Source organism: Geotrypetes seraphini, chromosome 9 (genome assembly GCF_902459505.1).
Source record: "Geotrypetes seraphini chromosome 9, aGeoSer1.1, whole genome shotgun sequence".
In the NCBI taxonomy this organism is placed as follows: Eukaryota; Metazoa; Chordata; class Amphibia; order Gymnophiona; family Dermophiidae; genus Geotrypetes; species Geotrypetes seraphini.
Genome location: NC_047092.1, coordinates 5201172 through 5228122, shown reverse-complemented (window position 1 = coordinate 5228122; position 26951 = coordinate 5201172). Strand labels below are relative to the sequence as shown.

The 26951-nt window shown below is 45.8% G+C and overlaps 1 protein-coding gene across 2 annotated transcripts in view; it reads left to right on the top strand.

Moving 5' to 3' along the window:
* The window catches only part of MCM10 (minichromosome maintenance 10 replication initiation factor), a 64345-nt gene extending 37604 nt beyond the window's left edge, over positions 1-26741 (top strand). For both annotated transcript variants that reach the window (XM_033958162.1, XM_033958161.1), the window contains exons 10-20: positions 9128-9309; positions 11835-11929; positions 12930-13043; positions 14157-14274; positions 14365-14590; positions 15752-15893; positions 17537-17655; positions 22170-22283; positions 23924-24069; positions 24502-24544; positions 25176-26741. In XM_033958162.1, coding sequence (XP_033814053.1) covers positions 9128-9309; positions 11835-11929; positions 12930-13043; positions 14157-14274; positions 14365-14590; positions 15752-15893; positions 17537-17655; positions 22170-22283; positions 23924-24069; positions 24502-24544; positions 25176-25259 — 1383 coding nt within the window. In that variant the 3' untranslated portion in view covers positions 25260-26741. The remainder of the gene's footprint in view (positions 1-9127; positions 9310-11834; positions 11930-12929; positions 13044-14156; positions 14275-14364; positions 14591-15751; positions 15894-17536; positions 17656-22169; positions 22284-23923; positions 24070-24501; positions 24545-25175) is intronic.
* Positions 26742-26951: the final 210 nt, after the last annotated feature.

The following is a 26951-nucleotide window of genomic DNA, read 5'->3' as shown; positions in this document are numbered from 1 at the left end:
TTACTCCCGCTACTTCCTGGTACCCAAGAAAACAGGGGATCTTCGTCCTATCCTCGACCTCAGGAACCTCAACAAGTGTTTGGTCAAGGAAAAGTTCAGGATGCTCTCCCTTGCCACGCTTTATCCTCTTCTGTCTCAACACGACTGGCTATGTTCCCTGGACCTCAAGGAGGCCTACACTCACATTCCAATGCATCAGGCTTCACGTCGCTACCTCCGATTCCAGATACTGAATCTCCACTATCAGTACAAAGTGCTCCCCTTTGGTCTCGCATCATCACCCAGGGTGTTCACCAAGTGCCTGATTGTGGTAGCGGCCTGTCTCAGGTCCCACAACCTACAAGTGTTCCCCTACTTAGACGACTGGTTGGTGACAGCAGCAACATCTCCTCTTGTGCTACAATCAACTCACCACACCATCTCTCTCCTCCATCTCTTGGGGTTCGAGATCAATTATCCCAAGTCGCATCTGCTTCCCACACAACGCCTTCAGTTCATCGGAGCACTTCTCGATACCAACTCCATGAGAGCGTTCCTTCCAGCCGATCGGCACCGGACACTGCTTCACCTTTGTCGGCAGGTGCTCCTCCTACCATCCATCCCAGCTCGCCAGATGATGATTCTTCTGGGTCACATGGCCTCCACAGTCCATGTGGTTCCTCTGGCGCGACTCCACCTCAGGATACCGCAATGGACCCTCGCCAACCAATGGTCACAGACCAGGGACCCTCTTTCTCATCCCATCTCTGTGACATCATCTCTTCAGCAATCTCTTCAATGGTGGTTGAACTCTGCAAATCTTTCCAGGGGCCTCCTTTTGCATCCACCTCCTCATTCCATGATCATCACCACGGACGCCTCCCCCTATGCATGGGGGGCTCACATTGGGGATCTGCGCACCCAGGGACTTTGGACCCCTCAGGAGCGTCAACATCACATCAATTTCCTGGAGCTCAGAGCCATGTTCTATGCTCTCAAGGCCTTCCAACACCTTCTCTGCCCTCAGGTTCTCCTCCTATGCACGGACAACCAGGTCGCCATGTACTACATCAACAAGCAGGGCGGCACTGGATCCCGTCTCCTATGTCAGGAGGCCCTCCGAATCTGGACCTGGGCCACAGCCCACAATCTTTTTCTCAAAGCGGTCTATATCCAGGGCGAACAGAACTCCCTGGCCGACCAACTCAGCCGCATCCTTCAACCTCACGAGTGGACCCTGGATCCTCCCACTCTCCACTCCATCTTTGCTCGATGGGGCACTCCTCAGGTGGACCTCTTTGCAGCTCCTCACAACCATCAGCTGCCCCAGTTCTGCTCCAGACTCTACTCTCCGCACCGTCTGACCCCGGATGCCTTCCTACTCGACTGGACGGATCGGTTCCTCTATGCCTTCCCTCCACTTCCTTTGATGTTGCGGACTCTGTTCAAGCTCCGCAAGGACAGGGCCACCATGATTCTCATCGCCCCTCGGTGGCCCAGACAACATTGGTTCTCCCTCCTGCTTCAGCTCAGCTCCAGGGATCCCATTCCTCTACCTGTGTTTCCTACTCTTCTTACACAGCAACAGCAGTCTCTACTACATCCCAATCTGTCTTCGCTCCACCTGACAGCTTGGTTTCTCTCGGGCTGACTTCTCCAGAAAACCTGTCTCAGCCAGTCCGTCGCATTTTGGATGCCTCCAGGAAACCCTCCACACTCCAATGTTACCATCAGAAGTGGACCCGGTTCTCCACTTGGTGTCTCCTTCATCATCACAATCCCACCTCTCTGGCGGTGGAAACCGTACTGGACTATTTGCTCTCTCTCTCCGACGCTGGCCTCAAATCGACCTCAATCAGAGTCCACCTCAGTGCCATCACTGCGTTTCATGAGCCTATCCTTGGAAAACCCCTCACGGCTCATCCCCTGGTTTCCCGGTTCATGAGGGGCCTCTTCAATATCAAACCACCTCTTCAGCCTCCCCCAGTCGTCTGGGACCTCAACGTGGTTTTGTCAGCCCTCATGAAACCTCCTTTTGAGCCTCTGGCTTCTACCTCGCTCAAACTTCTCACATGGAAGGTGCTTTTCCTCATTGCCATCACCTCTGCCAGGAGGGTTAGCGAGCTGCATGCACTGGTCGCCGACCCACCGTTCACTGTTTTTCACCATGACAAGGTGGTTCTGCGTACCCATCCTAAATTCCTTCCTAAGGTGGTTTCAGCCTTTCACCTCAACCAGTCCATAGTGCTGCCTGTTTTCTTCCCTAAACCCCATTCTCATCCTGGGGAACAGGCTCTTCACACGCTGGATTGTAAGCGTGCCCTGGCGTACTACCTCGACCGTACCAGGGCTCACCGCTCCTCTCCTCAACTCTTTCTGACCTTCGATCCTAATCGTTTGGGTCATCCTGTATCTAAACGAACGCTGTCCAATTGGCTTGCTGCCTGTATTGCGTTCTGTTATGCTCGGGCCGGCCTGTCACTGGAAGGACCTGTCACGGCCCACAGGGTCAGAGCTATGGCTGCTTCTGTGGCTTTCCTCCGTTCCACCCCTATTGAGGAAATCTGCAAGGCGGCCACTTGGTCTTCAGTTCACACATTCACTACTCACTACTGTCTGGATGCCTTCTCCAGACGGGATGGACACTTTGGTCAATCTGTGTTACAAAATTTATTTTCCTAATGGCCAACCATCCCTCCTCCCTCTCTGTTAGCTTAGAGGTCACCCATACGTTAAGAATATGCTGCCTGCTTGTCCTGGGATAAAGCACAGTTACTTACCGTAACAGGTGTTATCCAGGGACAGCAGGCAGATATTCTTACGACCCTCCCACCTCCCCGGGTTGGCTTCTTAGCTGGCTTATTTTAACTGGAGACCACGCACTCCTCCGTCGGGCGGGAAGGCACTCGCGCATGCGCGGTGCGGCCAACTAGAACTTTCTAGTTAAAAAGGTCCGTACCGGGGCTCCGTCGGCGACGTCACCCATACGTTAAGAATATCTGCCTGCTGTCCCTGGATAACACCTGTTACGGTAAGTAACTGTGCTTTCTACGCTCTCACCACCTTCAGGTATTTCCTTACCTGGACGACTGGTTAATCAAGGCCACATCCGCTCCAGCAGTTCTCCTGGCCACCAACCAAACCATCCAGTTTCTACAAATATTGGGATTCGAGATCAATCTACCCAAGTCTCATCTCATTCCCACTCAAAGACTCCAATTCATTGGAGCGATATTGGACACACTCCTCATGAGAGCATTCCTACCATCCAACCGTCTTCAGACTCTTCAGTCTCTATGTCAGCAGGTGCTTCCTCAACATTCTATCTCTGCCAAACAAATGATGATACTCTTGGGTCACATGGCATCCACAGTTCATGTCGCACCCCTCGTACGTCTTCACCTGCGAACTCCTCAATGGACCCTTGCTACTCAGTGGTCCCAAGCGACGGATCCTTGCTCACGACACATCTCTGTGACATCATCTCTTCGTCAATCTCTACAATGGTGGTTGGTATCCTCAAATCTATCCAGAGGTCTTCTGTTCCATCAACCTCCTCATCAACTCGTCATCACCACCGACGCCTCTCCTTATGCATGGGGAGCTCATTTGAACGAGTTCCAGACTCAAGGTCTTTGGACAGCCTAGGAAAAGAAGCATCATATCAATTTCCTGGAACTCAGAGCGATGTTTTATGCCCTCAAGGCCTTCCAACATCTTCTCTTTCCTCAGGTCCTTCTGCTGTGCACAGACAATCAAGTGGCCATGTACTACATCAACAAGCAAGGGGGGACAGGCTCTCGCCTCTTGTGCCAGGAAGCACAGAAGATCTGGACTTGGGCCATAGATCACCATCTCTTCCTGAAAGCTATCTATATTCAGGGAGAACAGAATTCCTTAGCGGACAAGCTCAGCAGAATTCTACAGCCTCACGAGTGGACACTCGATCCTGTAACTCTACAGTCCATCTTCGCTCAATGGGGCGCTCCTCAGATAGACCTTTTTGCAGCTCCTCACAATCACCAGCTGCCCCTATTCTGCTCCAGACTCTACTCCCCTCACCGTCTGGCAGCGGATGCATTTCTCCTCGACTGGTCCAATCTGTTCCTGTATGCTTTCCCTCCTCTGCCTCTCATGTTGAGAACCTTATTCAAGCTCAAGAGGGAACGAGCCACCATGATTCTGATTGCTCCGAGGTGGCCCAGGCAACATTGGTTCTCCCTTCTACTTCAACTCAGTTCCAGGGAACCTTTTCTTCTTCCACTGTATCCTTCTCTGCTTACACAGCATCAGGAGACCCTTCTACATCCCAACCTCCAGTCTCTGCACCTGATGGCTTGGTATCTCTCGGGCTGACTTCTCATGATACGCTTTTGTCTCAGCCTGTTCGTTCCATTCTAGATGCCTCCAGGAAACCAGCCACTCTGCAATGTTACCATCAGAAGTGGACGAGATTTTCTTCCTGGTGTCTTCTTCATCATCTTACATAGAAACATAGAAACATAGAAATAGACGGCAGATAAGGGCCCACGGCCCATCTAGTCTGCCCACCTTAATGTCCCTCCCCTACCTTTGCCCTGTGAATAGATCCCATGTGCCGATCCCATTTGGCCTTAAAATCAGGCACGCTGCTGGCCTCAATCACCTGTAGTGGAAGACTATTCCAGCGATCAACCACTCTTTCAGTGAAAAAGAATTTCCTGGTGTCACCTCGTAGTTTCCCGCCCCTGATTTTCAACGGATGCCCTCTTGTTGTCGTGGGACCCTTGAAAAAGAAGATATCTTCCTCCGCCTCGATGCGGCCCGTAAGATACTTGAACGTCTCGATCATGTCCCCCCTCTCTCTGCGCTCCTCGAGCGAGTATAGCTGTAATTTGTCAAGCCGTTTTTCGTATGGTAGATCCTTGAGTCCCGAGACCATCCGGGTGGCCATTCTTTGCACCGACTCCAGTCTCAGCACATCCTTGCGATAATGCGGCCTCCAGAATTGCACACAGTATTCCAGGTGGGGCCTCACCATGGATCTATACAATGGCATAATGACTTCCGCCTTACGACTGACGAAACCCCTTCGTATGCAGCCCATGATTTGTCTTGCCTTGGACGAAGCCTGCTCCACTTGATTGGCAGACTTCATGTCCTCACTGACGATTACCCCCAAGTCTCGTTCTGCTACCGTTTTTGCTAGGATCTCGCCATTAAGGGTATAAGACTTGCATGGATTCTGGCTGCCCAGGTGCATAACTTTGCATTTTTTGGCATTGAAGTTGAGTTGCCATGTCCTAGACCATCGCTCCAGTAGGAGTAGGTCGTGCATCATGTTGTCGGGCACTGAATCTTCGTCTGTTGTGCATTTGCCCACTACATTACTCAGTTTGGCGTCATCGGCGAATAATGTTATTTTACCTCGAAGCCCTTCTGCCAAGTCTCTTATAAAGATGTTGAATAGGATTGGGCCCAAGACTGAGCCCTGTGGTACTCCACTAATCACCTCCGTCATTTCGGAGGGGGTGCCGTTCACCACCACCCTTTGGAGCCTACCCCCAAGCCAGCTCCCAACCCATTTCGTCAATGTGTTACCTAATCCTATAGAACTCATCTTGCTCAGTAACCTGCGGTGTGGTACGCTATCGAATGCTTTGCTAAAGTCCAGGTACACGATGTCCAGGGACTCCCCTATATCCAGCTTTCCCGTTTCCCTGGCAGTAGAGACGTTGTTGGATTATTTGCTTTCTTTGTCTGACTCTGGCCTTAAGTCCTCTTCCATCAGAGTCCACCTCAGTGCCATTGCTGCTTTTCATGAGCCGATCCATGGAAAACTTCTATCTGCTCATTCCCTGGTGTCCAGGTTCATGCGGGGTCTTTTCAATGTGAAACCACCTATTAAAGCCCCTCCTGTTATCTGGGATCTCAATGTGGTTCTTTTCGCCTTAATGAAGCCTCCATTTGAACCTTTGGCTACCGCTTCTTTCAAGTTTCTCACTTGGAAGGTACTTTTCCTTATTGCTCTTACCTCTGCCAGGAGGGTCAGTGAGCTTCATGCACTGGTTGCAGATCCACCTTTTACGGTCTTTCACCATGACAAGGTGGTTCTGCGTATACATCCAAAGTTTCTCCCTAAGGTTGTCTCTGAATTCCATCTCAACCAATCCATTGTTCTGCCTGTTTTCTTTCCAAAACCTCATTCTCATTCTGGGGAACAAGCTCTACATACTTTGGATTGTAAAAGGGCTCTAGCTTACTATCTAGAGCGTACGAAACCCCACAGATCAGTTCCCCAACTCTTTCTGTCCTTTGATCCCAATAAATTGGGACGTCCTGTTTCTAAACGTACGTTGTCTAATTGGCTGGCAGCGTGCATTTCATTCTGTTATGCTCAGACCGGACTGACACTGGAAGGTTCTGTCACGGCCCATAGAGTCAGAGCAATGGCAGCTTCTGTAGCTTTCCTCCGTTCTACTCCTATTGAGGAAATCTGCAAGGCTGCTACTTGGTCCTCAGTTCATACTTTTACATCTCATTATTGTCTGGATGCATTCTCCAGACGGGATGGACACTTCGGCCAATCTGTTTTGCAAAATTTGTTTTCCTAATGGCCAACCTTCCCTCCATCCCTCTTTTTGTTAGCTTGGAGGTCACCCATCAGTCAAGAATATGCTGCCTGCTTGTCCTGGGATAAAGCACAGTTACTTACCGTAACAGGTGTTATCCAGGGACAGCAGGCAGATATTCTTGCGTCCCTCCCACCTCCCCGGGTTGGCTTCTTAGCTGGCTTATCATAACTGGGGACCGCGCGCCTCTGTCGGGCGGGAAGGCACTCGCGTGTGCGCGGTGCGGCATGCCAGAACTTTCCAAGTTCTTAGAGTGCAATCACTCTAAAATTGTCCGTACCGGGGCTCCGTCGGTGCCGTCACCCATCAGTCAAGAATATCTGCCTGCTGTCCCTGGATAACACCTGTTACGGTAAGTAACTGTGCTTTCTGGTTAAATTTATTTGGCTGGGTAAAATTGCAAGAGTGGCTCTAGTGTCTTTGCAAAGACCAATTGAGGAGGGTGGGGTAAATTTTCCCAATTTTTATAGGTATCATCAGGCCTATATCATGCGCCAAGGTATGTATTGGATCCTCCCAGAGCTTTTGGAACAACTACCAGAGTGGTTACGGGTGGAGAGATCACTTATCTTTCTACTTAGGCTTGATCTTCTGCTTGGTATAAAAGTGCCTAGAATACGTAAAGACAATAGAGTATTAATGGATACTTGGAAAACATTAAGATTTGTAGACAGATTAACTACTGATTCTATTTTAAAATCAAAACAACAGACTATTTGGGTAAACTCCAAGATACAAATAGGCGGGTTTAAGGTTGTCTGGAAGGATTGGATTAAAGCAGGTATAAGATCCTTAACGGAAGTAATTGATAATGGTAAGATGCTTGAATTTTCACAATTGCAACATAAATATGGTCTGAATAAAAAACAAAGTTATAAGTGGTTGCAATTGAAGCAGGCTATTCAGGTGGGGTTCCCTGAATGGAAATCTTTAAATGATCATTACAGCTTAGAATTCTTATGTTTCCAGGCAGATTTTCTGGGACACCAGGCTGCAAAGTGGTATAAAATTATATCTAATTATTTGAATAAGAAACCAAAATATGGATTAAGAGATATTTGGAGCATTGAGATTAAGCATCAAATTAATGCATCTCAATGGCCATGTATTTGGTCTTGGAGAATTAAAGGTACGATGTCGGCATCTATTAGGCAAACATGGTTCTTTTTGTTGCATAGAGCATTCTGGACCCCTACTAGATTACAAAAATTAGATTGCTCTAAGTCTAATAGATGCTGGCATTGTAAAATTGAAGTTGGAACTCTAGACCATCTTTTATTTTGTTGTCCATGTATTCAGGCATTTTGGATATCAATCTGGGATCAAGTTAACCTAATGATGGAGAGTCATGTGGCATTGTCCTATGACACAGTGGTTTTTGGAATGTGCATGAGGGCTAAATGCCAAATATCTGCAGCAAACAATAAATTACTGATGATTCTTACTGGTGTGGGAATTCAGCAAATAACGACCAATTGGAAAGACTGTTCTAGACTGAATTGTAGTTTTTGGTGGAACTCAGTATGCCATATGTATAAGATGGGAAGATTTCTTGCAGTACAGAGGGGGCATTTTAAAAGGTTTCAGGAGGTGTGGAGGCCATTAATTGAATATTATAATGATTAAGGTTTATTCTTTTTCCTTAGGGGATAATTTGTAGAAATGGGGGGGATAGGATAATCCAATTAAATAGCGGTATATTTCAACTGATTAATGGATATAAGAAACATGGTATATATGTATGAATAGAAAAGGAAAGGGGGTAAAATTATTGGAAATATGTTGTTATGAAATATTAGGGGATATATGTACTATGATGAGATATATTTGGTGTGCATTAATGTATATAATAAAATGAAAAAAGAGTTTGAGGAAGAAAGGGTGGGGGAGGGATAGGTTAAAGTATGATTAATTGTATTAAGGAAGAGGGATGTCTAAGTATGTATATGTTTGGATAGATTATTTTATTGATATGGGAAGGGATGGGAGGTGGGTGGGGGGAATTAAAACATGTATAATAATATTGTGTAAGAATGTCAAGTGAGTTATGTGAATTAATTGTAATAATATTGTACACTTGTTGAGAGAAATAAAAAGGAATAAAGATTAAAAAAAAAAAAAAAAGAAAGCATGGGACAGGCAAGTGGGGGATCTCTTAGGGAGAGGAGGAGATAGTGGATGCTGCAGATGGGCAGACTGGACAGGCCATTTGGCCTTTATCTGCCGTCATGTTTCTATGTGCAACTGCGTGAACCATATCTGCTTTCCTTTAAGAGTGTATGTGTTGGGGTTTTCTGATTCACTCGCCTCCATACGGGAAGCTTGGAGAGTTCCTTCTAAATGGAACATCAGCAGCGTAGAATAATTGTCATCAATTTGTTTCAGGTTTTAAAGTTGATTGTATTTTTTTTTTCTTTTGATAAGGGCATGAAAGCTTGGCTAGCAATCGCAGATGAGTTGCTGATTTATATTCTGGGGATTTGAATGGCCCAGGATACAGACTTTTCACTCGCCTGTCATTCGCTTTCTTGTCACAGGGGGATTGTGAATATTGTCAGTTCCACGTGCATGCACAGTATAAGAAGCTTAGCGCCAAGCGAGCGGATCTCCAGTCAAGTTACTCCAGCCGCGCTCCGAAGAGAAACAGCCTGAAGTCTCGACTGTGCCATGAAGGCTTTCACTATGGAGGTGTGTCTTCCACGGCTTACGCAACCTCTCTGTAAGTAACCAGCCCCACAATTTTATGGAAAATCTGTTTGATTAAAGAAAGAACAATACAAGAGCATAGGAAAATTACATTTGCAACAAATATGCAAACCCCCACTCCCCTCCCCATACCCAAGCAAAATGAATGTTACAAAAAGCATTAGATGACAAAGACACAGGTCTATACCACAATATAATGCAATGAGAGAGTTTCCAAACCAGCAACATCACTTCCATACCTCCCACTGATCCAGCCCCATGATTTTAAAGAGGTTTCAGTCAGATCTTGGGGGTTGGGGTTTTTTTTCCTTCCAGGGCTTTTACTTTGTGGCCATATTCCTGGCATAGTTCTGGTCCTCATCATATACAATCTAACTTTTTATAGAAAGGCTGCTTGATTTTAGTTTTCAGCTTGGACCTGAAATCTTTGCATTTTTTCCCATTGTATCTTTTCAGTTCTATTAAAAAGTTATGGGGACAGGCAGGGCTCTGCAGTTTACCCTATTTTGACACCTCCTAAGGAAGTACATATTGCATTCCTTAAATCCCTACAGACCAGTCCAGACATGTGGTTTTATCCTCTTGTACCAGCAGATGGAGACTGAGCATAGCTAAGCAGTATTTTTCAGTCTCCAGCAGATGGTCCTAAGCACTTTGACTCCAACCTGAAGTACAGTATCTTTTTAGATGGTACAGTACCTTTTGAGAGTATCTAAGCTTCAAATATCCTTTCAAGGATAGGACTAAGACTAGACCTAAACAGTTTAAAAAAAATAAAAAAGGGGGGGGAATTGGCCAAGGCTGATCCACAGAGCCTAGTGCTGTTTGATCCCTCGCTCTCTCCCCCTCCTTTCTTTCAGTCCTTTAGGGATATGTGACTGTGGTGCCCGCTGTCGTCCTCCTACTTTTGGAAAGGGTCCAAAGGTAGATTCTTTGGAGTGCTGGCTCAAATAAACTTTCAAAAAAAAGACTAATCTGTTTAAGTGGTGAGTGAGGCATTCAGAGCAACACTGGTGGGCTGGTCTTGATTTCATGAAGGGAAGGGTTAGTGAGAAGCATGCTGTGGGCTGCTGCATGGTCACCTCATGGAGGTGCGGGCTGAGCATAGCAGGGGTATGGCCTGCAGCCTGTACCTCTCCTGGCAGTCATGGGGGTGGATGTCCCTTCAGTGTCCCAGTGAACTAGATTCCTTTCCAAAAACAGTCCATTTGTGGGGAGGAGGGCTATAATCAGAAGAGCATGGTGAGCAATCTCAGTCCCATTCTGCAGTTTTTCAAAGTTATTCGTTAAGGGTGTGCTATCGAACCAGTGCTTTTATGGAGTCTCCAGAAGGCAGTGGTGATCAGGTCAGCCTTGAAGAGAACATAGGAATAGCCTTACTGGGTCAGACCAATGGTCCATCAAGGCCAGTAGCCTGTTCTCACGGTGGCCAATCCAGAACTCTTACAGGTTTCAGTAGGTACTCTATTTTGTGGTTCTCCAAAAGGGGGGAACATATTTCATTCCATTTTAGATCTGAAGTAGGTCAGTAAAGCTTTGAGAGTTCCTTGATTCTGGATGGAGACAACGTGATTGGTGATGATAGGCAGAATAAAGGGACTGACTTAAGAAAGCTGCATATGGAGTCAGAAAGGTACATGAAAGTGGCTAAGCGAGTTCTGTATTTGCAGCCAGGGTTACCGTATTTTCACGCATATAACGTGCGCGTTATACACAATTTTACAAACCGTGTATAACCATGCGCGTTATATGCGTGAGCGCGTTATCCCCTTTTTTTTTACATAGTTCCCCCCGACATCCGATTCACCCCCCCCCCCCCCCGCAGGACCGTTCGTACCCGCACCCCGAAGGACCACTTGCGCTGGAACACGCACCCGCACTCCCACCCCGAAGGACCGCTCGCACCCCCACAGCCTCCCCATCCCCATCATGTAGAAGTTTCCTACCGTCGTCCTGCTGCTTCCTCTGCCGGCGGTCCTGCCCCTTCTCTTAGTCCTGCGTCTTCGTTGCTTCCTCTTCCGGTGGTCCCGCCCTTTCTCTGACGTCAGAGAAAGGGCGGGACCGCCGGAAGAGGAAGCAACGTAGATGCAGGACTAAGAGAAGGGGCAGGACCGCCGGCAGAGGAAGCAGCAGGACGACGGTAGGAAACTTCTACATGATGGGGGTGGGGGGGCGGGGAGGCTGTGGGGGTGCGAGCAGTCCTTCGGGGTGCGGGTGTGAGCGGTCTTGCGGGGGGGGGGTGAATCAGACGTCGGAGGGGCATCAGGCTTTCAGGGTGGGGACAGAACTTCAAGGGGGAGAGGAGAGTAGGGGCGGGTGAAAGGAGAGTCGGGCAGCAACGGGAGAGTCGGGGCGTCATGCGCAGTATACAGGTGTGCGCGGTATATGAGTGAAAATACGGTAGTTCTCATGTGTGTGTGACTAAGCCTGGGTAAAGATCCTTCTTTCACCTGCTTCCTGAAGTAGACAGCCTTGCCTGTACTGAGTTCCCCTTACTCCCCAGTGCGATGTAATATTTTAGGGTCTCTTTCCTTGCAGGGCACCTGCAGCTCCTAAGAAAGCCGTTCAGACAACATTAACAAATCTGGTGGTGAGAGGAGCAGAGGCTGCACTTGTGGCCAAACAGAAAATTGGTACTTCCTACTTTGGTTAAAAATAGACAAGTTGGTTAACTTGCTACATCATTTTATGTAACATATTAGTTAGTTAGTTAGTTATTTTAAAAATGTATATACCGTTTAAATTAGTTTACAAGATTTACATACACAGTAATTTAAAATGGACACAGTAAAATGAACAAATGGTTGAAAACATAGTAAAATAAACATAAAACCAATCTTAAAGAGATACCATAATGTGGGTAAAAAGATCATGGTTAGTTCATCAACTTTGTCAGAAATACCTAAAAAAAAAGGCATCAACAAATAGCTGCGTCTTTAGTAATTGTCTAAAGGTCCCCTTTTCACAGCAATTTTGTATCTGCCCCACTAAGAAGTTCCGTAACTTAACTCCTGCGCGACAGAAGGTCATTTTGCTAGTCTTAGACGTCTTCAGTAGTACTAAGTACTTTTAAGCAATTCAGGAATGTTACCATACATAAGTTGATGGCAAATCATCACAACTTTATATTGGACTCTGAAGGCGACTGGAAGCCAATGCAGTTTTTTCAAATATGATGAGATATGGTCATATTTGGACATGCCGCTGCGTTTTGTGTAACCTGCAGTGCTCTGCATCTCGCCTTTGTTATCCCAAGGTACAGGGCATTCAGTCTTGCGTGGTTTGCAATAAACAGGACAACGTTATAGGAGGGATAGAGACCAAGAGCAAAAACAAGGCAAGAGAGATGTCCTGCTGGTTGATTTAGGACATCGCTCTTGCAAAAACGGAAAAGTTTTGTCACTAAAGTTACTTTATCTTGTTAGTGTACTGAAATTAAGTGCAGAGGGATTTCCAGGTGTTAATAACATGGCACTGGAGTGAGCTGGACCGAAATGTGCCAGCAGAGCAGTTCACAACTCTTAGAAACTCTCTCATACCTGTCGGGAACCAAGACCTGGGATAAAGCCTTTATCACCTGCTGTACATGGGGCTGGTTTTCTCCTTCTGACCCTTGTCTGTCTGAATTTCCAGCTGTGGGGAGCAGAAGAGATTTACCCTGCTCGAAAGAATTCAAAGGACTGATGGCGCTGCCGACCCCCGGAGCACTGAACCTCAAAAAGCACCTCGCCAAGTCCACAGCACCAGGTACATCTCCCTTGCTGAAGTGAGTGAAATGGTGGGGGCACTTGAGGTTCAAAAGGGACGTGATTAGCAACACAGGGTAATTCTTAGTGCTGGGATTGTCAATCCTCCAGGAGCTGAGAGGGTTAATCATCTTTTTCTTTTGGAATACATTTTTCTTATAAGAATATCAAAGTATAATGTAAGAAAAAACAAACTCCACTACAAATACATAATAATACACACCAGAGATGTAGCCATGGGGTTTCCAACGATGCTGAACATACTGTCACTCTTCAGCATATGACTTAAAGACTCAAAACATCCCCGTCCCTCCCTCATAGAAGTGCACAGGACTTTGACGCACCAGCAATCCTGCGGTGACATTTGTGCACTGCCGTTTTGAAGCCTTTCCGTTAGCGTTCTGAGGGGGGGAACCCCCATTACATTTACAAGTCCTTGTGCTCCTGTTGGGGGTGTGTGTGTGGGAAACCCCCACCACCCCCTACACTGAAAACTCCCAAACAATGAAAACGGAAAGGAGAACAGGAGTTTTCACTGTAGTTGGGAGGGTTCCCCCCAAACGGGAGCACGAGGACTTGTAAATATACTGATGGGGTTCCCCCCATACAAACCCCTCCTCAGCGCTAATGGGAAGGCTTCAAAGCAGCGGAAACCATGGCGCGCATATGTCCTGCACGCAAATGTCACCATGAGATTGGCAACACGCCAAAGTACTGCGTGCTTTTGACACTGTACCCCTTATACAGGCCTGAGGCTAAGAGAGGGCAACTATTGGTCACCCCAAACAGATAAGAAAGGATAGGGAAACTCCCAAGGTAATCTCCTCAAACATCCTCTGGAACCACTCCTTCCTTCCATGAGATGTAGTTAGACCATACAATTCCTGCGTAAAGCAGTTAACTTAGACATCCGAAGAACTTTCTAATGTAGGGCAGTTCTGCCTTGGAAAGGGTCGAATGTCTGTCCTCATCAGTTCTCTGGACTTTTAGGTTGGGGCCCAGCTTAGACGTTTGTGGGCTCAGACTTAACTTTGACCTTGGCACTCTGATATAACAAATCAACCTCTGAATCTCTCACTCTCACTTTGAACATCCATGTTGTATGTGTTTTCAGGGGCTATAGGGAAGTCGGGGCCTGCTTTTCAGTCTATATCTGCCTCTGTGCTTCTTAAACAACAAAAACAGCAAATGCTGGATGCCAGAAGGAAAAGAACGGAGGAGATTCAGAGACGGTAAGAGTTTCCGCAGCTTCTGATCTGGATATTGAGAAGGAAGATCCTCTTCTGCTTTTGGTCTTAGGGTGGTTTTCGTTTTTGTTTAAGGTTCCTTCAAAGCAAAGAGAATGTGGTACTCCCTGGCTTCTCTGCCCTGAGGCAGCCCATTCTTCAATCCCCGAGACCTGGGGCTGAATTCCCTAAGGAGCAGGAAGTATCGGCACCGCAAACGCCCAGACTCGGTCGGGGGTTCTCCAGTGAGGAGGACGTTCTCTTTTATGACACTTTGCCACCTCCAGCGCTGAAATTAAGCAACTCAGCAGAAACCAAAAAGGTGAGTCCTTTGAAACTGAAGAGAAGAAAGGGGACCCGATATTCAAAGGATTTATGGTTTCAAGGTTTATTAAAAATTAGATTACTCACCTATTAACATTCTAGGCAATATACAATACAATTAAATTGAGGGGATCAAAATTAAAATAAATAACGAGAACCAAAACACAAAACAAGATCTACTGACAAACAGAAAACAAGAGGATAGAGGCTGAAATACAATAATTTTAGGAAAGAAAATATCTAAGGGTAACAGAAGAAAGTTAGTTGAGAGCTACCTTTTCATAGATTGTAAGAGTCCTGGATTATGGATTAAAAGTGTCTCTGTAGAGCAGGGGTGTCAGTCCCTCCTCGAGAGCCACAATCCAGTCTGGTTTTCAGTGCATGCAAATAGATCTCATGCATACTCATTGGGAAAACCCTGCTGTAGAGGAAGCTTTTTAATGCTCCTTTAAATTTATCAATATTTGGTTCTTCCCTTAGATAGGAGGGCAGGGAGTTCCAGATTTGGGGTGCTGTAAAGGCAAATGATGTGGTAACGTCGCACATGAATTGGCCTCTCTGGGTAGCTACGTTTTATACTCCAAATTTTACTAAACTTGTAAAAGTTGATGGCAAGAGAGGAGACTCTAAAGTGCAGAAGAAAACTCAGGAGCTCAAATTTATAAGCATATCTTTTTAAGATGATATTTGGGAGCCTAAGTTTGACTGTAAAGAGTGTGCAAAGATAGGAGCTCAGGGTCAAAGGGTTAACATTTCCCTTCCTACCTATCATAACTTTCATTGTGAAAAATGCCAGCTCCCATGGTCGAGCTGAGGCCGAAGAGAGAGGCAGAGACGGGGCGTATATGATAAGGTCACACCTTAAGGAGAGTGGTTAGAGCTAAAACCTGAGCACCTTGTCGCTTAATCACCCACCAGACAGATTGTGAGCCCACCGGGACAGACAAGAAAAATGCTTGACGTACCTGTATGTGAACCGCTTTGAGTGTGGTAAAACTACAAAAAGGCTGTATCCAAGTCCCAATCCCTTTCTCTGCTTCTAAAAAAATCAGTTTGCTATTATGTAGTAGATGTTGGCTTTGGAAAACTCGGCTGTTCTCTCGCAGGCTGATCTTATGATCAAAACTGAACATGGATGTGTTTTTATCTTTATGTCTAGTTAATGGCGTTTCAGAAACTGCAGCTAAAGGGGCAAGTCCTTGCAAAGATGAACCCTAACAGCATAAAACGCAAGCGAGCAAACCCAGTCAGCGCCCTGAAGATGGTCCAGATTGTTGAGAAAAACCTGCTTGCTCCAGAAGGTAAACTTCTAAACGTCACTGTCTGTGCCCTGCCAACCTTGTAACACTTCCAAAATCTTTTCATTAGTTTAATGATCGTCGTGTTCATGTACTTATTAATATGTAGATAATGTCTGTCTATTTTATGGAATTTTATGATTGTTTTTGATACTGGAAACCACCTAGACTTAAGGTGATATATAAATGTATTAAAAAATACCTTCCTTTGTCTGAAGTACTGTAGAATACCTGTAATACGTCAAGCAGAATTCATCCCCAAATTAACTACTTGCATGGAATATTTGAATTGTACAGATTTTGTCAATAATAAACCAACTTGTAGGGTTTCATGAGGCATCGGTCTGACCCAACAAGGCCTGGAGAAGATTATAAATATACAATTAAATTCATTTAAATTGTTCCCAAGAGGGTGGAGTACAAAAGAGAAAGATGACAGAAATCTGTCCAAGATGTGGAGACAGGACAGTCATGCAACATATCTGTAACACTGTGGGAGGGTGTTTTCTGTCATCATCTGTTACAAAAAAAAAATTGCACATTGTTTTAAGATAATGTCAGGCTGATATTTGGGAGGCAGGCTGGCTAACTCCCACGGTCAACACTGACCGCAGATATTCCATCCCGGGCCATGTCTAGTGACTGGCATTGACTATCTGGTTTATCTTTGGCCAGCATAAACATAAGTGGGTAAGTCAGATATTCGGCACTGGCTGGTTAAATTTATAGCAGCCAAAGATAGGATTGCTATTTACACGACCCGACTTGACTGGTCAGTGCTGAAAACTGTCTGTTATCACGCGATAAAGCTGCTTGGTTTTTAGCCATTAACAGAGTATTCAGCCGAGATAAACCAATTATCTTGTGCTGAATTTATTTAAAAATGTTAAGGTGCTTTTCTGTTGCTCACCTGTGGAATCTGAATAATGTTAAATATTTTCATGGAGTCCTTGGTTGAGATGCCTCTACTACAGGGCTGGCCTAACCATTAGGCAAGACTAGGCTGACACCTAGGGCAGCTGAAAGCAAAGCAGTAATCCTGATAGCCACAGATTCTGAAGGACCATCAGCCTGTATTATGCATTTTTCCAGGTTTGTTCTGGGAAGCTTGGCATTGAGATGATCTTCATGATGGTTGAGTTGATAAAAATCGCAGGAAGATACCTTGGGGAGCAAGGCTGAAGATTCCCCTAGGGCACGAAATCCCTTGCACCTTTTCTGCTCTTTTGCCAAGAAAATTGGCTGTGTCTTGAGAAGTTTGCTTTGGGGTTGCTGTTTGCTTAAAAGAAAAACATAATGTTTGTTGGTAGAAATATCAGATGGTGGGATATCAGTGGGGCATGTCTTAGAGCAGTGGTTCCCAACCCTGTCCTGGAGCAGATTTGAATGCCTGTCACTTCCATTATATGCCAATCTCTGTCATGCATATTCAGTAGGTCTAGCCTGAAAACTCGATTGGCCTGGTGGTCCTCCAGGATAGGGTTGAGGACCACTGTTTTAGAGCATGCTAACTTCAATATTTGATACTGCTAAAACTTTGAGATAACAATCTGTTGCAGCCTTAGGCTATTCTCTTTGTGGATTAGCCCTGGCTTGAGCTTTTTTTCTTCCTCTTAGGTTAAGCATTGTTTCCTCTTGTCCTTTAGTGCAGGATGAACAGACTCCATTGGTGAAGAAGAGACGTGAGCAGCTGGCCTACCTGCAGTCTAAGGAGTTCCAAGAACTCTTGAATGCTAAATCCAAGCACATGGGTGTCCTGAAAGAAGTGAGACATTATTGATTTGTTGCAATGTCCTTTATAGGGTTGTGGTGGTGGCCTTGCCTCAAAAAAGATAAGAGCAGAATTAGGAAAGGGTACGGAGGAGAACAGCTAAACTGATCAATGGGAAGGAACGTCTCCTTTTATGAATAAGCAGCTCAGGGCTTGTCACGGGTAGAGAAGATCTAAAAATTCATACCTGGTTATCTCTGTGTATGAACAGTAGGATGTGAATCTACTCCTTGGCATCCTGCTGGTGTTGGTGACCTGGATTAGGCACAGTCTGAGAAAGGATGCTAGACTTGAAAGGACTGTAGGTCAACGCTTCCCAGCCTTTTTTGTGGCTATGATTCAATGTCCAAGGCCAAATAAAATTGTATGACCCCCCCTCCCCCCAGAAGTATAGAATAATGATGCACCTATGGAGAGTCCAGTTGGATTTTTTTGTTTGTTTGTAAATGTTCAATTTATTGCAAGAAAAATAAGACATATATAAAACAGAAAATATTTTTCATGCAATCTTATATGCTGCAAAGTCACCTAATATAATTTAAACTCTCCCTTCCATATTCACGAGGGTTAGGTTCATAGCCCCCTTGCGAAGAAGAAAGAATTGTGAATAATTTTTAGGGCTGACTCTGAATCCACTCCTGCCTCCCGGACCTCTCCTCACCTTACTTTTAAATCCTGGTGGTCTAGCGATGAAGTGGGACAGGAGCGATCTTCCTACGCAATCAAAAACGGCTGCAGTTTCGCCATGGCACCCAGAATGTTCTCTAAGGTGATGGTGTCGTCGTGTCTGCAATAGAGAGTTGCACGGGGACAGAAATCCCACCCATCCCCATCCGTTCCCGCCAAAGTCCCACCCGTCCCCATGAGGAATCCCTCCGTCCCCGCGAGGAATCCCCTCCATCCCCGCCTGTCCCCCATGAGGAATCCCCTCCGTCCCCGCCCATCCCTATAAACTTCAGAAATAGTTATTTCATTTAATTATGCTACTGAATTAAAGGCTCTGGTAGAAACCTATTTACAAATAAGCAAAAAGACTTTATTAATTTGGAAATATTAATTGGGAAGAAACGGGTTTCTACCAGAGCCTCTAATGTTTATAAATTTTTATCAACACAACTAATATACTACTTTATCCTGAAGCAAAAAAAAAGAAATAGAATTATTTTCCTACCTTTGTTGCCTGGTTTCTGCTTTCCTCATGTTCTCATTCAATTCCTTCCATCCACTGTCTCTCTTCCCTCTGCGTCTTCCATTTGCTCTGTTACTGTGCCTCTCCCTTTCTCCCCCCTTCCAAATTGGTCTGGCACCCATCTTCTTCCCTCCGCTCCCCCCATAGTCTGGCATCTCTGTCTTCTTCCCTGCCAGCGTCTTCTCCCCACTCTCTCTTCCCCATTTCCTTTCAGCATCCTTCTCCCCCCCATCTTCCCCATGTCATGTCAGCGTCCTTTTCCCCCCTCTGTCTTCCACATGTCCTTTCAGCGTCCTTCTTCACCCCCCCCCCATCTTCCCCATGTCCTTTCAGCATCCTTCTCCACCCCTTTGTCTTCCCCATGTGCTTTCAGCGTCCTTCTCCCCCCCCCCCCCCGTCTTCCCCATGTCCTGTCAGCGTCCTCCCCCCCCTGTCTTCCACATGTGCTTTCAGTGTCCTTCTCCCCCCCCCTGTCTTCCACATGTGCTTTCAGTGTCCTTCTCCCCCCCCGGCTTCCCCATGTCCTTTCAGCGTCCTTCTCCACCCCCCCCCATCTTCCCCATATCCTTTCAGCATCCTTCTCCACCCCTCTGTCTTCCACATGTGCTTTCAGTGTCCTTCTCCCCCCTCTGTCTTCCACATGTGCTTTCAGTGTCCTCCCCCCCCCCGTCTTCCCCATGGCCTTTCAGCGTCCTTCTTCACCCCTTTGCCTTCCCCAGTGCTTTCAGCGTCCTTCTCCCCCCTCAGTTTTACCCATTTCCCTTAAGCGTCTTTTCCTCTCCACTCCACCTTTCCTCCCTTTCTCTCTCCCTGCCCCCTTACCTTTGTGGTGCTTCCCCGCCCGACCGACAACAGAACAGGCCCGGTCCAACAAACCTCCCTGCCCTTAACCGCGAATCTAAATTACCTTCTTACAGCTGCTGTAAGAAGGTAATTTAGATTTGCGGCTACAGGGCAGGGAGGTTTGTCGGACCGGGACTGTTGTCGGTCGGTCGGGGAAGCGCCACAAAAGTAAGGGGACCTGGCCGGCTGTGCTGCACCTGGGGCGGACCGTCCCCCTCCCTTGGTACACCACTCGAGCCGCAAGGCTACTCCTCCTTACCTGCCCTGCCTGCAGCACAAAGCCGAATGGAAGTCTTCCCGACGTCAGCACTGACGTCGGAGGGAGAGAGGGCTTTGTTTAAGCCCTCCCTCCCCTCCGACGTCGGGAAGACTTCTGTTCGGCTCTGTGCTGCAAGCAGAGCAGGTAGAGAGAAGAAGAGCCGCGCGACTGAGTACATCCAGTCCCGCGGGATTCCCGTGACCCTCGGGGGGCGTCCCCACGGGATTCCCATGACCCTCGGGCGTCCCCACGGGATTCCCGCGACCCTCGGGGGCGTCCCCATGGATCCCTGGGACCCGAAGGGGGAACCCGCGGGATGCCTGCGGGTCCCGCGGGATTCCCGTCGTCCCCGTTCCCGTGCAGCTCTCTAGTCTGCAACGTCTCGGCTTCCATCTGTATCTATCAAGCTGCGACTCAGGAGAACAGTTTCATGGTTCAGGTCTTAGGTTTGTGCTAGCTGGTTAAACTTTGCAGAGAGCAAGCCAGTCCCTTCCAGCTCTATTCAACACTCAAGTGTGACATCAAATCGCTAACTGTAAAGTGAGCATGAAAAGGATAATAATAATAATAACTTTATTCTTTTATACCTCCATAAGCAAAAGTTCTAGGCAGTTTACATTAAAAAGAGCTGGACATCAGTAAAATACAATAATACAGTAAAAAATACAAATATTTGTAAAATAGAATTTCAATAATAAAACTCTCATTAAGTAATAAACTTATCAAACAAAGTGGTCTTAATTAATTTCCGAAAACTGCAATAGGAGAACATACGTTTACCTAACCAAGATTGTTGCCTACCAGCTTGAAATGCCAGGGTCCTATCTAAGAAGGTCTTGTATCTACACCCATTAATTTTTGGATAAGCAAATAATTTCTCTTGATGGTCTTATGCAACACAAAATGAGGAAAAAGGTAAGCTGGAGACAATCCCGATATCAGCTTAAAGCAGATATAGGAAAATCTGAATAATACTCTTGCCTCCAAAGGCAGCCAATGAAGTAAACGATAATATGGACTAATAGGGTCGTTCTTTTTTAAACCAAAAATCAATCGAACAGCTGTATTCTGAATTATCCTTAATTTCCTTAGAATTTTTTGGGGTGCTCCTAAATAGATGATGGTACAATAGTCTAAAATAGATAAAACTAATGCCTGCACCAATAGTCTGAGCGATAAAGATCAAAATATTTTTTTATGGTACTTAATTTCCACAATGTAAAAAAGCATTTTTGTACCACTAAGTTTGTGTGTTCTGCTAATGTTCAATGTCGGTCTAATGTGACTCCCAGAATTTTGATAGATTTAATAATCAGGTAGTTATGACCATTAAGATGAAGCAATGACTTTGTTGTTTTGTCGTTGAGACTAGCCAAGAAAAGTTTGGTCTTTTCCGTATTGAGTTTCAGTTTGAAATAAATTTTTGTCCACTGTTCTATCTGAGTCATAATAGAAGATATCGGGTTTAAAATTTTAGAGGGATTAAAATAGAAATGTCATCTGCATGGTTTGTCCAGGGTGTAGTTTAAGGACTCCAGAGCTCATTTAAAATCTGTGGTTTTGCCATCTCATCACAGACTAAGCAAACTCTTGACCTTGCTGCCATGGAGGAAGGACAACCACAATGCGACAGCTTTAATCAGTTCCTGCGCTCTGTAAATTGCGAGTTCTTACTCTCTTAATATGTTCTTTGTTGTGAATGAGTCCTTTATCTGTCTTAGAGAGTCCAGAAATCTGGACCACCTGAGAATCCAGGCTCGCTAACCCAAATCTCATCTCTCTCTTTCTTCCCCATCCAGAAGAATCTCTTTGTCTCCCTGCCTCGCTCCTGCTTAGCTTCTTGTTGCTGTTCTCTGCTTTCTAAGTACGGTGTATAGATGGTGACGCAGGACCACGTTCCTGCACGCATTGCATTATAGGGGGTGGGACCACCATACCTAGCAGCAACACACGCAGGATCATGGTGTTGCGCCAGTGGTTTCACAGCTATGCTTAGGAAGTTGAGGACAGCAGCAAGAAGACAGATGCCGGATGGGAGAAAAGGCACAAAAAACACTTGATGGGGAAAGACGAGATGAATTTAAAAATATTGTAGTCTGGATTTTTGGCCTTGTAGACCACTTTGATCTGCATGGTGATATGTAAAGACCAAATAAGCATAAACTTGATCTTGTTTTCAAAGACCAACTAAAGCCATGTCCCTCTCATCATGTGCAGGCAGAAGCGGAGATGCAGGAGCGTTACTTTGAACCCCTGGTGATAAAAGAACAAATGGAAGAGAAAATGAGGGGTATCCGAGAGCAGAAATGCAGAGCAGTGACTTGTAGAACGGTAAGTGACTCCTGGGGGGGCCATGGGGGCAGCCTGGTGTGCTCGTCTGCCTCTGAGATGGCAGTTTGCCAGTCTGAAGCATTTGCAGATGAATTAAACCAGGCAAAAGAGGGCCTGGCACTCTGAATGTGGCAGATTCTCCATTGTGGGTGGAAAGAGCCTAGGGGAAGGCCAGCAGTCACTTAGGAGAGAGGTATCGTTTGAAGGATACGATCCAAAACAGGGAAGATAATCCCAATAGAGGTTGCAACAAAGGTGGAAGTAAACAGTGCCTTTAAGGGAAAAGCAGACAAAGATTTCCAGCTAAGCAGATTGTTCATAAGCAAAAAAAAAAGCATTTATTCCCTACCTTGAAGGAGATTCAAAAGTAATGATAGGTTATAAGATACGTTACCTTGTAGCCCAAAATATTATCCTAGACTGTGGGAGAAATCTATTGGGCCATTAAAGGAAAGGCGTCCTAGGATTAAGATCAAAATTTTTGGAATGCTCTTTAGTGGGGCCGTTGTGGGTGCATGTGCTTCGAGAGCTGGAAGATGTTTTGGGGCGCTCCTTGGAGTGGTCGTACAAGACTCTGCTGCTTGGTGTTAGTGCGCCTTCGCAACGCTTTGTGTTATTGGCTCTAGGGCTTACTAAGAAGCTTATCTTGCAGCACTGGGTAGGGAGTGTGTGTCCTACGTTCCAACAATGGACCATAGTATGTCCCAGATGGCGGTCTGGGAAAGGCAACGCAAGAAGGGTGCCACTAGCTGGCAATCAGTGGCTTATCTGGAGTGCTGGAACTCTTTCTAAGCTGGGTCGGTTTTTAGGATAGGGTGGGAGGGTTGTTTTATTGTTGTTCTGTCTAAAAATTGAAAATTTTGGACTTTCATGAGAGAGCTTTGTTTGCTTGTTTGATTTCTTATCTGTATCATTGTTTCTACAGTGTTGTTTCCTTTTGGCTTGGTTGCTGATTGTGTCTCTTGTGATTTGTTCCTACAATAAAAATATATTAAAAAAAAAAAAGATCAAAATTTAGTGCTGTGTCTCTTATTTGTTACTACAAATCCCAGGATAAGCCATGCCAAATGGGCTCAGTGCAGAAAGCTCCCAGTCCAGTGTTGGCTTTGGGGTCTTTGCTCCCTGGAGATACTACGGAGGAGTATTGAAATTACCTAGGGGAGAGGGAGACATGGTCATTGCTGCAGAATGACATCTAGTGGCCAGATCGCGTCCCAGGATTGCAGGATTCTAGGAGACGCCCAGGGATAGGGTGGCATAGTTTCTTGTACAGGAGTGTTGCTGCAGTGACCAGATTAGATATGTTGGGAGTGGAGTGGTACTGGATCCCAGCAGAAGAAAGCTATTGGCAAGTGGTAGCTTTCACAAGGATTGGAGGGGGGGCTTTTAATACAGTTCTCCTGTGACGCTTTATGTCATGAGCTGCTTAATGTGTCAAGAATGACGGCGTCTTAGCTGCAAGAGGAAATATTTAAGGAGCACTGGAAATGTATGGAGAATGCCAGCTTGATCCATCAGAGAGAGAACACCAAGGGGGGCATTTAGTGCCCTCCCTTGCTAGGAAGGAGGGGGTGAAAGTGGCACAGAAGCCTTCAACCTCTCTCAGGCAGGGTTAAAAGCTTTTTTTCTGTGTTTGGCAGTGTAATTATACCCACTTCAAGCTGCTGGAGATGTGTGTGAGCGAGAAGCATGATTATCACTGGCATGACGCAATCAAGCGTTTCTTCAAGTGTCCATGCGGGAATCGAAGCATCTCCCTGGACAGACTGCCTAGAAAGCACTGCAGGTAAGGCGGCCCTATGCAAACCTTTCACGTTCATTCTCTTTAGCGTCAGACCCAGTAGTGTCAAATCTCATCTGTCTTGCTGTATTTGCACATCCCGCCCTCCATCCTCCAAAATGAAGAAACTGTTCCTGCTTTTCTTGCAGCAGGTTGTCCCTTTAACTATTTTACAGAATATTTGAGATGAATCGCAAGACATTTTCACTTTCACGTAACTTTAGTGAAAATAAATAAATAAATGGCAAGAAGGTCACAGAATAGCCGTTCCTTTGTGCGTTGCCACAGGATGGTAGATATCGTTAAGAGACGTTAGTTGTTGGAGTTGTAAATCTGTACAGGAGAGCAGAAAGGGACTTGGGCCCTGCCCCTGTAACCTACTTGAGCTGGTTTATAGAGATTTTGGCAATGCTGTCACAGTTTTCATTCCGTTTCTAGCACCTGTGGACTCTACAAATGGCGCCGGGATGGCATGCTCAAGGTAAGCTTTATTCTGCCTCCTCTCCCTTCCCCCAACACACTCCCTCACACTCCAGGATGGAACGTAGAATAATTCCTTCATGCATCTCTTCACGTTTTGATACTGAAGAGATTGTGGCCATTCAAAGAATCTCTCTTTTGAGGTTAGTACAGGGGTGACCAACTCCAGTCCTCGAGGGCCGGAATCCAGTCGGGTTTTCAGGATTTCCCCATTGAATATGCATTGAAAGCAGTGCATGCAAATAGATCTCATGCATATTCATTGGGGAAATCCTGAAAACCCGACTAGATTGGACCGGAGTTGCCTGCTCCTGGGTTAGTATGTGTGAGAGACCAGTTCTAGGGCAACAGGGAGGGCCACAGCCAGCAGTAATGCCATGCCCTCCCGCTCCCTTGAATGGATATTGCTTCTCCATTAGATACTTGACTTTATTCTAGGTTCTCTCTTTTTTAATTGTAAATGCATCTCTTCTAGCTGTGCTAAGTACATGTGGAACAGTGTGGCCGCCCCAAAATTCACCGAAGCTCTGGAGTTTTCTGGGTTTTGGCGTTGCGTCGGTTGCCATTAAAGGGGTTTGTGCTGTGCAGATGAGACCCAGCTTGTGCTTTCATGCTGTTTTTCTGTTTTTTAGGAGAAGAAAGGCCCAAAGATTGGTGGGGAAACTCTTTTGCCAAGAGGCGAGGAACATGCCAAATTTCTCAACAGTCTCAAATAATCACTTTTGGAAAAGTTGTAAAAAATCCAACCCCCCTGCTGGAAAATGTAGCGCCTTCTAAATCTCTCATCTTCCATCAGCTTAGCTTCCTGTTGCAGGACGCACTGAGCCTTTTCACACCAGATTGTAAACTGCATCACTGCTAAATCAGGGCATTTTGAATTTTCTTCTTGCCACGGAATCTGAATCAAAATGAATGTCGAAGATTAGGGGAAAATGGACAGCAGTGGGGGTGGGACTAAAATAGGGCTTTCTGCTTTCTTCCCCTCCCCCCCCCCCCCGCCTACTTGCAGCACTGGAGCCCAGGAGCTGTTTTTTTGAATGGGAACCCCTTAAGTCCTCGCCATATCCTGGCGCCAAGCAAACAGATTTTTAAATTCTCTCTTTAGATTTTTTTTGTGTGTTCAATGGCTAGGGATTCTCAACCCAACCTTTGGTACATACATTGCTAATCCAGTTTGGTTTTTAAAAAAAAAAATTTGATAATGAATATAAAAGAAGCAAATTTGCATGCACTACTTCTATTCTATGCAAATCTAGCTCATAATTATTCACTTTGAGTATTCTGAAAACCTGACTAGTTAGGTGTGGCTCAACGCCTGGGTTGAGAAGGACATTGTGATACCACTGTTAGCAAAGCTGAGCCTGCACATTAAGGGAATAATTTTATAAATCTTTTTCCGCTTGTAAAAGTCTGGTTTACTTGCAAAAAAGAGTTCTTACAAAACTGTGAAGCTGCGTGCATGGAAGCCTAAAACCACTGGGTGTAGGTGTTTGGCTGCAACAGAGGTGGTGATGGGCTGGATACACAGTCAGATGTACACTTTTCTTATGATCGGACATTTGTGCACCATTGGGGCGGAATCGAAAAGCCAATGTTTTTAAAAAGGCATGGAAGACTTTCTACTGCCTTGTTACAAAATGAAGCCCTAAAGTCTGAATTTGAGCCATTTTCAGAATGACAAAGGGTCGTCCTCTCTCTTCTGACCAATGTTCTGTTTTGTTACTTATGAAACCAGGAGACGTTTTTAACCCTCTTCCTTTGGCTTTCAAGGAAAATCAGTGCCTGTCCCAGTGGGGGAGGGTAGAATCCCCTGTGAAACAAGATTAGGCTCTGGTTTTCAGCAGTGGTGGCTTCTGTCAGTAGCAATAAATGACGCCCCATCCCTGAAACCTGGTCCGCATGCATCCTGAGCCTGACCACAAGGTGCCAACGCCAGAAGATAGCTGGCAGTGCTCTGTTTGCAGGTTACACCCCCCACCCCCCAATCCTCTTCTGAACAGTATACAGAGGACTCATTTTCTCTGTAGTGCATGAAGCACACTTTTTAAACTCCTTTATTTTCATGTTTTGACTATTTACCATGTCTGAAAACTGATATTTAAACAGTGTCATGTTATCAAATTTTAGAGAGAGAGTTGGGAGGGGGGAATCTGAACTTTCTTAAGCCTTTGATATAATAAATGGTTTGTAAAATCTCATCTCATTTTGTTTCAGTCTGATTTCCAACAAGAGAACAGAGCTTTAAACCAACATTTAGACTGGGGTGTCCCCCCCTCCCTGTACTGGCATCACTAGTTCTGTTCAATGTAATCTCAGGGCTGTTGGAGTACAGGGAGCTGCCCTGCTCTTGGTCAACTGTTCTACAATTTTTCCATTACTCTAAAGCAAGGCCTGTATGGAGAATGGCA